The sequence below is a fragment of the Tiliqua scincoides genome, chromosome 10, assembly GCF_035046505.1.
Source record: "Tiliqua scincoides isolate rTilSci1 chromosome 10, rTilSci1.hap2, whole genome shotgun sequence".
NCBI lineage: Eukaryota > Metazoa > Chordata > Lepidosauria > Squamata > Scincidae > Tiliqua > Tiliqua scincoides.
Window position 1 is genome coordinate 17306021 of NC_089830.1, and position 15021 is coordinate 17321041.

The 15021-nt window shown below is 45.4% G+C and overlaps 1 protein-coding gene across 4 annotated transcripts in view; it reads right to left on the reverse strand.

Moving 5' to 3' along the window:
* Nucleotides 1–10541: 10541 nt before the first annotated feature.
* The window catches only part of LOC136661365 (lethal(3)malignant brain tumor-like protein 4), a 74275-nt gene continuing 69795 nt past the window's right edge, over nucleotides 10542–15021 (reverse strand). For 3 of the 4 annotated variants that reach the window (XM_066638560.1, XM_066638558.1, XM_066638557.1), the window contains one exon: nucleotides 10542–13027. In XM_066638560.1, coding sequence (XP_066494657.1) covers nucleotides 12899–13027 — 129 coding nt within the window. In that variant the 3' untranslated portion in view covers nucleotides 10542–12898. The remainder of the gene's footprint in view (nucleotides 13028–15021) is intronic. The other variant, XM_066638559.1, reaches the window with a different exon arrangement.

Consider the following 15021-nt stretch of genomic DNA (forward strand, 5'->3'; position numbering starts at 1 on the left):
TGCTTTAGAAAGTTGGGAGGGTTCTTCTTTATTTTAAATACATTTTAAAATGTATACTTATGGCAACACAATCCTGAGCTGCTCGGTGCGTGGGGCTGCCGCAGCACAAGAATGGCTGCCGCAACATCCAACGCACAACCAGGCAGCCCATGGTAACTCCTTGGGGGAAGGAGACTTTCACAGCCCCGTAATGGGGCAATATGATTCTACGGCAGCTCTGGAGCTGCCCCAGAATCGGAGAGTCCCATGTCGGACTGCGCAGTCCCACATAGGGCTCAGGATCTGGTGGAGCTCTTCCCTCCCTCCCTGCTCCCTCTCCCACCACACCACCTCTCCCTGCCTTCCCCCACCCTGGAACACCTTCTCCCTGCCTCCTCCCACACCGTCACTCACCTCACTGCTGCGAATTGGTCTGGGGGACCACCAGGCGGTAGAACATGTGCCCAGTGCCAGAGCTAGCCCAGCTCAGGCTTGTGCTGGGCAACTTCTGGTGCTGGGTGGATGGTAAAGGCTCACATGGCATGCTTGTACCAGTGTGTGCTGGTGGTCAGCCAGCGCATAGGGCTCTGGATCAGATCCTTAATTAGATTTGATTTTGTCATATGGGGGTGTTAAAATTTTTTCTGCTTATGTCAGTTCCAGCTATGACATCACCTCCAGGTTAATGACATCACTTCTGGTGTGTTCAAACAGATTGTCATTCTAAAAAGTGCTAAAATGTTTAAGAACCACTGGCTTGGCATACACAAGGTAGACAAGACTGAAATCCTTGACTGAACCAAAATAGTTTTGATGCAGATGCAGTCAAGCTTTTGAAGGCCCAATCCTGTCCAGCTTTCTAGCCCCTTTGCACCCGCAATGCATCTCCGAAGTAAGGGAACATACATTCCCATACCTTGAGGAAGCCTCCATGACTACCCTCCTGCCCACAGGCTGCAGCGCACACCCTGATGGCATGGCTGCATCAGCACTGGAATGCTGAATATCATTGGGACCTCACAGTGCAATCTTAACACTGCCCTGAGCTAGCACAAGTCCCTTGTACCAGCTCACAAGTGTTGCAAACGTGCGGTAAAGCAATTTCACACCTACTCTGGAGCAGGCTACACCAATGCACTGACATGAGCTGGCCTAGCAGAGCTGGACCTGTAGTGGGATAGGATGAGTCTGTGCCGGCCCAGGCAGGCTGGCACAGGGAGTGGGAGAGAGTGGTGGGAGGGAGGAATGGAGGTGGAGAGGGGCATTTTAGGACAGGAGGAAGGTGGCCCAGGGTGGATTGGGCCTAGGACTGACCAGGCCCAAACTCCCAGCCCAAACAGTATTGCAGTGTTCCATGGGCCACTCAGATTTGCGCCCTTGAAATCTTGGGTGCAGATCTGAGTAGCCCCATTGGACTGCCTGGGGCATTTCTTGGGGTATAAAATCTCCTTTCCTCCAATAAAATCCCCTTCCTCCAAGTTGTGCCCCAGCCTGTACCAAACCTGCACCGGATACAGCTCAGGCCAGTCAGCCTTCTGTTCCAGCATGTCACAAAACTCGTTATCAGGTACCAAGGAGCACATTGGTTGTGGTTGAATTGAATGGGGTTTTTTTGGGGGGGGGGGAACTCCACCAAAGTCTGACTTTGATAATATCATTGAATGGAAAAATTGAATACCAGCTGGGTATCCTTTGGCCAGACCTCCTGGGTTATGTTCACAAGGCGCCTGCTTTCTCCAACATGCTTTTAATTATATAGTGGCTTATTTTTTAAAAAAGTGATATAATTATGTCAGCCTTGTGCTGCAGTGGAAAATGCAATCACGTGATTGTGTTTGCTGTGCTTTTTTTATGGAGAATATTTTATAAACACACAAAAAGCCCCCCCATGAATAAGCATTAAAAATCATACTTATAGCATGCCTGGTAGTTATTTTCTTTTTTAAAAAAAAATCCCACTGGTGCCACTGGTGAGTATGTTTGCTCGTACTTCCATTCATTCCTGCCTGTGTGGTCTAGAACAGAGTGTCAAACAAGGCCTGTGGGTCAAATGTGGCCCCCAGAAGCTATTTGTCAGGTCCCCATTTATAATTGCCTCTCCCGTTAGGATAATTGGGCTTTCTCATATCTTGAAAATATGAACAAGATTTGCACATTTTCCCTTGTCATTTGCAGCTCATGAGTTCCTGTGTGAAAACAAAGTGCTTATTTCTGACCATTGTTTGCTTGATGATGTCAATTTCTGCTTAATGATGTCACTTCCGGCCCTCAGCAAGTACCGTGGCTGCTAACTTCAGCCCTCTGTATGGAACAAGTTTGACACCCCTGGTCTAGAAGGAATGCAAAGCTAGCCTATGCTGCACCAGTGGGCAAGAGTTTAAGATGCATGCGCGCTGTGCATTGCCGTCGCTACCCAGAATGGCTCTGGTGTTGAGTGGGAGGGGCTTCTTCCATGGCATGATGCGGTTCCTGCAATACTTATCCCATCCCCTTGTAGCTATGCTTCTGGGCAGTGGTTCTTGGATAGCAGAGGAAATGGGGGTGTTTTATGCAGCACCAGTGGGTCCATAAGCCATTGCAACAAAGCCAAGGGAAGACAGATGTATGGAAGAAGACAAAGACAACCCAAGGGCTCCATGACCTAGCTTTTATACCTTCAATTCCTGCAGGGAAGCACAGAGACTTTTGTGGGATGAACCCACCAGAGATCTTTCTTTTGCGCCTTGATGGCCCTTGATGGTCCATTCCTGGCTCAGGGTGGTCCTTGATGGTCCATTCCTGGCTCAGGGTGGCCCTTGATGGTCCATTCCTGGCTGTTCCTGCCAACAAATTTCTCAGTGGCTTTGAAAGTCAGTGCTTCCATTAGAATGCAGTTCTTGATTGCATTTAGGCCATGTTGCTGGTTAGGGAAGCTAAGATTAGTGACATCTTTTGCGTCACTCACAACTTCATTAACTTGAAGTTATGAAGATTCCACGATGTGGCTTGTTCACAGGTTCAGAATAAGCTGTGTGAGCAAAGTGCAAGGAATTTTCCAGAAGAAAAAAAGGCAAGGCTTTTCTTAGGCCTGCCAGTTGGGGTGGGGTATGGGGTGGGTGTGTGGGTGTTTGCACTGCAAAAACCACTATTTGGCTTCTTCCTTAAGACCTGAGACCTCCTGCCATCAGCCCAATTCAAAATAGCCTAATACCGGCCTGGGTCATGCACTCCTTCCATGCGTTGTGTATGCACAAACAGCATGTCAGGAAATGCTAGCTGGAGATCATATGATTTCCTTCTTTCTTTCTCTCTGAGCCCTTTAAGTGTAAAAAACTAGGTGTATCTATTTAAAGATAAAAGAAAAATGTAAAGGTTGATTATGATCGCTTTGTTCCATAACTAAGGATTAGTAAAATATAAACAGGACAGGAGGCTGCAAGGAGAACTTCCATAGGAATTTGCTGCAGTATTGGAGGAAATTAAAATGAAAGAGGGGGGAAAAAAAAATCCCAAGCCTTCTTGCTGCTCCTGGTGTGAGTTACATAATGTCCTCATCTATATTTTATAAGAGAAATATAAAATTGCCTCTGTATTTTTAAAAAAAGACTCGTGCTAAAACTGATAACGTTGGCTTATGCTAGGTTTTGACCCAAATTCAGGATGCTTCATTTATTGGAAGTGTAAATTATCTGGTTTTATCTAGCACTGGGGAATTTGCAGTCCTTTATTTTTAAAATGGATTTCTAGTACAAAACAATGACATCTTACACAGCAGTCATAAAATTGATAGCCAGCTTCTCCTTGGCTAATTCATTGTTCTTTCTCTTTCCCTTCCCACACCTCCTAACGATGCCATTGGTTGAGCTGCAGTGATGTCGTGAAATGTTCACAAACGTGATCGGGGGGCCAGTAAGGAGCAACCAAATGTGTGCAAACAGGTTAGCTCTTGTGAAGCTCCCTCGGTAAATTGCAGCTCTCCCCGCCTTTCTGTGGGTGCTCGCTACAGCATTGCACTGAACATGGAGGTCCGCAACTCTATTCCCTGATTTACTTACTATTTATTCATGTAAAATATTTATGTCCCACCTCTCCACCCCGGAGATTCATAAGGCGATTAACAATTTTAAAACACAAAGTCACAGCAACGCTGATGCTGCAGTTGACAACCGAATTTAGAACGGCAGCACCTCCTGATCCGTTTAAAGGGACTGAGCGAGGTGAGTGGGTGACAAAGTGGATTGATGCACTTTTGTGGAGAGGTGCCAGCAGGCTTGGGGTCCCCCCTGTTGCTCAGCTTGTGCTTCATGGGTAGGTTGACCACATATATGAGTACGCAGGGATGCTGATTATGCAAACAGATGCAGAGCTGGGATAGAAGGAGAAATTAAAATACCCAAAGACGGTGAGAACCAATTAAATTTAGTCAGCTGGCTTGGAAGCAATAATCTGAGGTTGGTTATCCCCAAAGAAACCATCTTTTCCAATTTCAGCTGTACTGCATAATCACTCTGAAGCCCAGTGCAGTCAGCAGGGTTTACTTCTGAGTAAGCCTGTGGGAATGGGTTGCGGTTCAATGGAGAGCCACTGCCTCTCAGTGCAGATTGTCCTATCTGAATGAGAAGTGTTTTCTGTGAGGATTTGTTGGAGTGTGATGTACTTTGCATTTTTTAATCCCATCCTTAAATACTAATGAGGTGCTCATCATCACCATCATCCAGTAAAAGCAATTCCCCTCTTGGTCAACAGAAACAGTGAACTCTGCACCCTCTGCAGAACAGAAAAAGGTAGCTGGACCTTGGAAAGGGCTCTTCTGCTCAGAGGTGACATGAGGGTTTGCATCACCTGGTGTGAGAGATTCATTGTGTCACAACCCCCTCCCCCCCCAGTGATGGTCTTCCTCCTGTACCAGACCATACAGGATAAATTACAATATCCTATGCACAGCCTTAATGCGGTGGCATCACTAGGGTTGGTGTAACCCCCATTCACTTTATTATTTTTAACACAGAACAGTACAGGTCCTCCAACAAATCAGAAGCTAACAAAAAAAAACCAGTGAGCAACTTGACAACTGAAAAGAGTTCAAATATTAGCTCTGATCTATGGAAATGAGAGCTGACTCATACTAACCCTTTATGGATTCCCTGCTGCGTCGTAATAACACTTCATTGGCTCTTGGAACATTCAGACTCGTTGGTTAGTTTTGAGTTAAGCAAAACCACTTTTTTGTTGCATAAGGCAGTTTTCTTTTTCTGGTGAATTGGCCATAGCTTTTGATAGAATACAGATACTCCAACCTGGTTTGTTTCATTACATTCTGCATGAAATCACTTTTCCAATGATGGCGTTATTCATAAACGGAAGTTTTCCAAAAGGTTTCCAAAATTTTGGGCACTAGTGGTGTCACATACACACACCCCTGAAGATGTCTCCCAGTGCGGTCTGCACAAACCCCCCCCCTGTGATGCCACTGCTTCCGTTGACAGTGGAATCAAACAGCCCCTAAGCAGGAGGCCAGAGTAGCTTTGAGTATCTCTAACGAGTATGTCTGATTGCTTAGCATATCCTTTCGTGCATTCAACACTTTTGCCCCCTCGTTTTAATGCCCAGAACCAGGAGATGGTCCCATCCCAGAACTGATGCAGTCATTGCCCCCTGCTCCTGAAATGCACCCATCGTCTCACCCAAGGGCAACTGCAGGGCACTGTCAGGCAGCTGTGATGATAGCAGGAACTATTGACAGCTGTTTATGTAACATCCTAAGGGCTTCTTATTTAGCCCTTGACCTTTTTTCTACATACAAGAGGTTTTGTCCCAGCTGCCAAGCGCTGCTCTGATTTATGCAGATTTAGACGCCTCTTTTCTGACAGATTCAGAGCAGTTTACAATCAATCACACAAACAAGGCATTTCTGATGGAAAGTGACACATCGTGCAGCTCTTCCTTTCGGTGGGCGCTCCTTATAGCCTGGCTTCTTTCTGTGATTTGGCTTCTTTCGTTTGCGCCTGTTTTTTGAACGCCCCCAGAGATTCGGTTTGCAGCCTTGAAACTGCCAGCTCAAAATGATCCCTAAATAGATACTACCTGGAGGTGGACGTTGCTTTCGTAATATGGAGTTCTAGTGCCTGGCTGGGAAGCTGGAGAGAGCCAAGGCTGCTGTTGAAGCTTCAGACGAGTATTCACAGCCAGGTTGATCTCCTTCCTATTCCCTTACCTGGTGGTCCTCTGGGTGTTCAAAAATCAAAATGCCTCTATAGATACAATGGCACGCACCATTATTTGCACTTACAGCCAAGAGACTATACAGGACTGGGCAGAGTAGATAAAGACATACAGTGCCAGCATCAAGTCCTCCCTGGTGCCTTCACTTCTCCGTGTGATGGATTAGATGCAGCGACTGCCACAAATACTGGGAACATCCAGGTGGGCCCTCTGATGGGCAAAGGACCTCAGCCAGTTCCCAGCCTAGTGAACCCCTGAAGATATGTGATGCACAAAGGGCTCCTTCACCATCATACCCAGGCATCAAAGCAAACAGCCAAATGTTTCTGCAAGTGCATCATTAGGAATTCCCTGGAGAGCTATCACGGAGCTTGGAGACAATGTCTAGACACATTTGGACAAAAGCCCAGAATTTGGCAGGCCTAACTCCACAGGCAAAGCTTGTGGATGCCAGTTGTCTTTTGGTAGAGAAGTTACACTGCACTCCCTGCTCTTGGAAAGGTCTTCCGCCTTGATTTAGTTCATGGTTTTGATGTTGGGAGCAGTAGGTGTCACCACCCCCAGGTCACACAACATCCCCTCACTCATCCAAAGCAATGCATGGCACCTGAAAGTGGTTTGGCAATGATGTGGTGTCGTTACATCATCGCAGCACCACTCAAGTGCTTCCATGGAGGGGTACCATTTGCAGCCATTTGAGGCCTGGGGTGGTGTCACCCAGGGACTTATCCTGGGCAGCGATCCACAGCGGGGGGAAAGGAGGCTAAAGGAGGGCAAGTTGAAGGAGGGGGAGCCCAGCCCCAGGGAACCCTCAGGGGAATGCCCTGTGGGGACAAGGAGCCAGCCAGAGAGGGTAAGGCTCCTGGGCCATCACTACAGCCATCCTACTCACCCATTGGGCGGGGCAGGGGCCTCCCCAGAAACATGGCAGCCCGGGTGCAGCTACCCCTTTCAACAGGTAGGGCAGGGCCTGCAGGAGAAGGACTTGAGATCTCAGGAGATCTCGGGGCCAGGAAGTGGCGGGGCTAGAAGGGCTGCCCTGGAGGGTAAGAGGAGACCAGGCAGTCAAAGGAGGAGGAAGCACCTTCCTGAGCTCCAGGAGGGAGGAGCTAGAGAAGGCAAAAGAGAGGAGGAAGACCGTGCCTCTTGCAGCTTGGAGGCAGACACAGCCAGGAGGCAGCCACAGGCTGGCCAAGGCCAGAGACTACGGCTCAGAGAAGGGAGAGTCTCCCCAGGACTATGGGAGAACTCATCTCTGGTGCTAGCTGGGCCTAGTTGGTAGTTAGCAGGGCCTCGCAGGGAAGAAGACCTTATGTTGCCTATCTATGGTCACCACAGAACCTTGGAAGGGTATAGGTTTAACAGATGCAGAAGTAAAAAATGAGACCTGGGAAGTAGACTTTTTCAGGGGTTCATAGGGAGCCCATCTGGGGTGCTGGGGGAGTTTCACAATTACCCGAGGATACAGATTTCTGTGGCTGCTCCTATTTTTAGTAGCAAGAAGGAGACTTGATTCTAATGTGGGGGTAAAGATGGAGCAATGCCCCAGCACACAAGGTCTCAACCTGGAAAGAGAGGCCAAACGGTGTCTCATACAGAGACAACATGTGTTTCAAAATGTATTTTATTCATATTACAGAGCAAAGTGAAATGTTGCTATTCAAGGTCTTTCAAGGCCTTTCCAAAAGCAAGTCAGAAAACAGCAAAATCATTTCAGATGCCAAAGTTCAGCCCTTCTCTGCTTCGCACGCATCTCTAATTCAAGTAATGGGTTGCTGCAAAAATAAACTCACCATCACATGACGGACTGTCAAAAACTTTTAAAGCTTTTTCTGGCAGAAATCTCTTACTAGGGCGTGGAAGCAAGACACCCAGGAAATCTCGCCGCCAAAGTAGCAAATCCCCTGGGCTGAATATTTGTGCTTTCCTTGTAACAATCTTGCTGTTGCTGTCACCGATTGCTTCCGCGAGGCTCTGATTATGATTCATTACCCGGAGCAGAAATCTACTACTGTTAGATTAGGAGGATGATGGTTTGTGATGGCATGGAAAAATTTTTAAGCTTCCTTGTTGGGGGGAGGGGGAGAGGTGGAGAGAAAGAAAATAAAACCAAACTTCGTTTTCTAAAAATAAAGAATAAAAGTCAGGAGTGCATAAAAATGCGGTAGTCAGAATGGAGAACTCCCTCCCTCTCTTTGCTTTGCTGGTCCATGAACAGCCATCCTTAAATCATGTCACTTATGAAGTGACGAATTTCATCTCTCAGGTATGAGTTAATAAAAAACAGCTATTCTTTTAGACAGGAAGTCAGTCGGGCTGCCATGAGAACCTTGGAATCAATCAGAGCTCATATGTGTTTGTTCTCCCCCACCCGTTAAAATGCATAAGGGATTCAAAAGGAAAGGTTTGGAATCTGACACATACGCTTGCAGAGACAAGAATCCATCTGCATTTTCAGAAGGCTTGCGTCATGTTAAATGGTTGGAACTAAAAGCATAATTGATACGCTTGCAAAAAAAAATGAAAAAGAAAAACAATAAACACTGTTATTAAACACAAGTCATCCACTTCCATTTAACATCCGTCTCCTGCCTGTGGTCATTGGGTTAAGAGACGATGGGTCAAGCTGCTTCTAAGTCCCTTGGGATGCTCATGTCCTTTTCAACTATGCTACAAATGTGCTGCCAGGAAGGATCTCCAGCTAGAAGATCAGGGTTAATTCGATTCTATGTAGATGTGGAAAGAATAAGAATTAAGCAATAGACCAAAAGGCTGACTTGGCAAAACTATGAGCAGCAGAAGACTAGAACAAATGAAAATATTCCTTCTTATCCCTCTTGGATGCTCGACCTCCTGCTTTATCACTTACACAGTGGCAGGTTCATTTTCACTCCTGCTCCACTCCATGCCTGAGATGCTCCAGTGGCGATGATTTTGCTCTTGGTTTTGAACAGCCAAGTTGTATATCTAGATTTGGGCTGCTGCTTTTATGTTTTAAAGTACGACTTTATTTTAATGGCGTACACATACATTTTTTCCCCTCTACAGACTCAGGAGTCTAGTTAAAAAGGACTTTTGGGATAGACAGAATAAATGGAAAGTGAGCACAAAGTCCTCTAACTTAAAACATGGAATTGGTTTTGTACCCATAATGTCATCATTCATATAATTTCATTGGCATCACCAGGAGAGGGAGGATTGTACACTGAGCATGGATGAGAAGGCCTACTTTTTGGTGGATGAATATGGCATTTGGCTGCTGAGCCCTTCATAACTCAGCACTGGCAGGCCCACGAAGTTGAATTAACAAACACACACACTGTATTTCCCCACCTTTACACCAGGATGTGCTTGGAATATCACCAGTAGCCCTTGGAGACTACCTTGGCTGAGCTGCAACCTCCATGAATCTCAAAGAACTGTGAACAGTCAGCTAGAGCAAAAGCAGCAACAGAAGGGCTTCTATCCAAGGAAATTTGGTCACAGTTAAGCCCCATTGAAATTAATGAGACTGAAGTGTGTAACAATTAACAGCCTTATCTCACTGATTTTAGTGGTACTAAGTCACATCTAGGGTGCTTAGATGCAACCTAAGGACATCCAGGGCTGTTTTCCTATTGAGGAGGCTGTACTCCCATTTTTCTTTGCAATAGACACTTTCATGCCACGTTTTCATGCCACTCTGTTGGGGTGCTCCCAAGTCAAGAAGCCAGAATGGGGGAAAATGCCTCCGAGTCCAAGAACCTGGAGTAAAATCCAATCCTATTTCTGCAGCTCCTGCTCAAATAGTTCTGTTTTGTGACCTATTTGAGCAGGAGCTGCAGAAATAGGATTGGATTTTGCTCCAGGTTCTTGGACTCGGAGGCATTTCCCCCCATTATGGCTTCTTGACTTGGGAGCACCCCAACAGGGTGGCATGAAAACGTGGCATGAAAGTATTCAGGAAACAGAAATCCTGAATACTTTTAAGTACGTACATTAATGTGCCTCTTGCAGTTGCATTTTGCATAGGTGCAGCTTCCATTTGTCAAACAGCTTTCTGCCCTACAAAAGGTGCCCTAGTACAATTCTCCTTACCTGTTCAAAGTATATCCAGAGAAAGTTAAGATGAATATGCTCTTTGGCAATTATCCCCTTACCGCATTTGAAATGTCATTTTTGAAAAATGCTGACCTCAACCAGCACCACAAAGCTGCACAGAATCCCTTTTTTTACAGTAATCATCCATATGGTACCCCATCCTCTGTTGCCTGGCACAAGTATTAATAGAGATTCTCTCTATCCCCTTCACTCAGTGAAGACTCTTCTGTGCAGAAGGCTTAAAGTCCTTCTTATACAAAAATAGAACACTATGAGACATATTGCCTCTGCAGATTTATTCAAGTGCTGTTCAGACTCAGCAGCCTGGACTGTGCACTCCTTACAAGTTTTATGTCATCTTGACTTTAGGAAAGTTACGGAGACACTTAGGAAGCTGGAGGTCAAACATGGAGACTTGGATGTGATGGGGATGCAACCAGAACCCAATGTTCACAGCAATGTCGTATAATTGCTTATAGGGCAGTTTAAAATGGGATACTTTAAGAGGAAGACCCCACTGAGCAACAGAAAAAAGAAGCTGGCTGTTGTTCGCTCCCCCTTTTCTTGTTGATGATGGATAACAACAGAGCAGCAGTCTTGTTATGGCATCCAGGAGACATCTTTCATTCACTCATGTTGAAACAATTACCAGCCCTGCCTATACTTTACATTTAATGGACATGAGGCCTGGTAAGTTCTGGTCTGGGTAAAAAGTGCCTCAAGCACCAGACTCAGTTCGTTGTCTGCTGTACTACTGTATGCTAGTGTATTAGTGGTCCCTTAGACATGCATGCAACAGACAAGAGTGTTTATATGGTAACATTCACATTCCTCAGTCCCAGCCCAAGACTTTCTAGTACCTGAGGCAGTGTATCAAATGCCCTGCATTCTATTACTGCTCCTCCGCCTCACATTTCCTAGATTTGAGAAAGAACACTGTGAAAGTGGAAGACAAGAGACACTCTAGCCCCCGTTTCTCCTCTCCTTCATACTTCCTCTATTCTTCCATTTCCTAGAGTTGAGAAGGAAAAGGACACAGTGAAAGAGGAAGTGTGGAGGGCAGGAGACACTCTAGCCCCCATTTCTTCTCTCTTCCATACTTCCTCTATTCTTCCATTTTAAATCCAGGGAGCTGCTAGCACAAGGGCAGCATCTTCTTGGACAAACTAATTTTCTTTCCTGAAGAAAGTTGATGTCTTTCCTGAAGCTTGCTGGCCCAAGTACCAACTAGATTGCTCTATTTTCAGATTCTTACAGCAGAAGTCTTGAATTTTTTTTTCTCCATTTCTTTATGGTGTATTTCAGCTACAGCTTCCACAGAACTGTCTCCTACACAGTAAAGCAGGAAGGTATCCTTCAGAAAGCCAAGTATAGCATTTGGAGGGAAAATCTCCAATCTCTTAAAGCTGCAAGTCTTCTGTGGGTCCACTCTGTGGGTACAAGTGCGTATACTGAAAGTTTGGAGCGTCAAGTGTTATTGATCTGCACCCTCAGTGGGACTTGGATAGAATCCAAGGCTTACTGAAGTGAACAGAGGATGCAGTGCTTAGTGGACTGAATGCTTACTTGCTTTCTTCTTAAAATCCTAACTAGATTAAATTATAAACCAGCAGTGCTTTCAGAGCAGGATGCTCTGATTATATCCAAGCTTCCTTACCAAAAAGAAAACAAACTCTTGACAGAGGTCTGAATGCAGACCCCCCACTCACCCAAATTTCCATCTTGCAATGAATTGCAAGAAGCATTTTTAACACAGTCCCATAGTTTTCTCCTTGCCTCTCAGTTTTTCATGCAGTTCATCCAGACAACTTCTTCACCCAAATGATTAACCTATCTTTTTATCAGAGTCTTTACTACCATTTCCAGCAGCCTTTATTAAACTTGTTGGAATCAAACCTTTTAAACGCTGCAATTACACAGCTTGCAGTGCAGTGTAATAATCTCACATCAACACTAAGAGAAACGGAATTCACCATGCCCCCATTCCAACTCCCACCCAATACTGCTGGACAAAATGCCAGTATTTGGATTAACTGAGAGAAGACAGAGCAAGGTTTAAAACAAGTGTGCAAAAACACACAGTCCTTTGGTTCCGCTGATGAGGAATTCAAAAGCACAGCATTGGAAGAATCCCTCTTCCCCCCCCCCTTTGTTCTCTTAAACCCAAATTTTGGGGCACACAGAAGACATCAATTATGCCAGCGACAGTTTGGGTTCTCTTTTTAGGCACTATTAACAGAAAAGCTGGTTTGCTTGAGTTTGGGTACTCACCAGCAGCAATACCCAGAATTCCTCTTATAACTGAAGGAGTTGTGTCAAGATCTTCACAAAAGATCCATATAACCATACCCAAATGCAATTAAGAAAAAATATATATACATATATATTTCATCTCTTCCTAGAAGGGAAGCCACCACATGTCTATACAAATGGCAGAAGGGACTGTATTTTTCCCAGCAGTCTTTCAGAAGGTTCCACCCGAGTCAGTTTGAAACTGGGTTAGGCCACTGCCTTTACAAGGTCCCAGCCTAGTCTATATTTGGTCACAGGGTTCTCTGCTGCCGAGCTGCTCCTGAGAGGCCTTTCTCAGTTCTGAACTTGCCACCCCACAGCTCAGCTTTGTCACAGAGGAGTTGCCTCAGTCGTCTTCTGCAGTTTTGAACATGAGGATGGCATTATATATTTTCAAGGCAGGCCCCAGCTTGATACTCAGGATCTTAACAATGTCCGACTGGTTCAGGAGAAGGAAGGCTTCACCATCTATTTGCTGTGGACAGAATAAAGAAAACAGAGTCAATGCGATACAGAGGAAAGGGTGGCCATTCTAGCTTCTGTACAAGTAAAATTAACCTCGGAAGACAAGGGCCTCAAAGGGCAGGCAGTTACAGTGTAGCTGTTACACCCCTGGCCATTCCCCCCTCCCCAGCATCCTTGCAATGTGCCTCAAACGTTTCTGCTTGTCACCTATTTCTACAAAGTTATGCACTCAAAAGATTTGTGGGGAAGCATTTAACAGCAATAAAAACGACCTAAAATGGTGTGGTATGGTTGCAGTTCAGTGGCAGGTCGCCTAACTTGCAGGCAGGACCCAGACGTAGTCCCTAAGGAACCCCATCAGCACAGCTTTCACCTGCAATACACCATCGTCCACCTCCAGTGACACTGATTCCACCAGCAAAAAACAGCAGGTAGATGGAAAAGGAGTATTTTTGCATTTTGTGCTGACTCGTGAGACGGACCAATGGTCTGATGCAAGGTAAGACAGCTTCATGAATTCATTGGTTTGTGTCCACCAAGAGAAGCACAGAAGTCTAAGGAAGAAGACAAAGCCATGTCTACCCCCACCCCCTTAAATTAAGCAAGATGCTGTCCAAGAGACAAGCTCCTTTTTGCTTGGTGCAGTCATGTACCATGTGATTTGAACTGAATGACACATGGAGAAACATAAGGATGCCAAATTCCTGCCTTGGCCTGTGCAAGGTACAGCACAGCTTGCACTGTGCAAACTTGAGAGGAATAGAGGTGATACTGACATCTCCCATCTCAACCACATATCTTGCTTTTCTCTTGCTCACCGATCTCTTGCCTCTGGCTGGGGATCTGCCTGCTTTGACTTTGCTCTTGCAGGAGCCATTCCTATACATCTGGAGTTCCCCAGAACTTTTCATTGTACAAGGCTCACTTCCATGATGTGGATGTCCATTCACACTGGCTGTGAATTGTACATAAAGAGATGCCAGGCTGAAGGGGGGGCCTGAACTTCTCCCACAAGAAGACTCAAGCTCCTGTCTTCCAGGTCTGCATGTAGTCTTCCTACTCTTGGGGCCACTGCCTCAGTGCCACTCTATCCATATTCCCATGCAAAACAGTTATTTCCCCAATGGGGATGCCCATAATGTTACTTGAACACTGTCCTGAAAACAATGTTCTGAAGATTGTTCTGTTCTACATGCAGAGACGGGAGGCCTGCAAATGCCTCTGACAGCCTCCTTGGCCATTGTATGAGGGAAAAGGAGAGAGAATCATGTACGTTCCATCAGCTTGCATTTGTGATTGGTGCTTTCAATGTGTCATTGCTAGGGAAGATTTCTGACACTGTGATAGATAAGGGACTGCACAGTTGCTAAGGTCTCTGTGGAAAGTCTGTTCCTGTGGTGACATTTGTTTTTCTTGAAATATTGTTAGCGTACTATTGAAGTGCCCACTAAGGAAACACAGGAAGGGTAACAGACATCTTGCTTAGATCAGGCTGTCAAATCTTTCACAGAAACTATAATCCTGACACCTCCCTAGGTTCCATGCTATACTGTAACTGAATCCAATCCTGTGCACATAAAAGTCAAATAACTCCAGGTTCTTCTCTTGCCTCCACTTGTATCCCCTCCTTCTGTTGTCTCCCTTGTGTCTATTTCTGGATGGTGAACACTCTGAGAAGGAACACTTACTGCACATTAGAAAGCATGATGCACAAAAATGGCACTATAAAAATCATCATCATCATGACTTCATAGCTGCAAAGAATCAATTTGCAGAAGTACAAAAGGCAATGAGCAGAATGCTCCTGGCATTCCTTCCTTTACCACACAAATTCATAGCACTTATACCTAAATGCTGCCTATTTAAAACTGATTATGTTGGACTGGGTTTGGTCCAACATAGTCAACTATAGATATAGTCACTGCCTTGGTTTTCCATCTGTATAAGGGAATATTAATAAATATTGTTTTCCAGACTAGGGATACTAAGGAAGTTAAAAGTCTT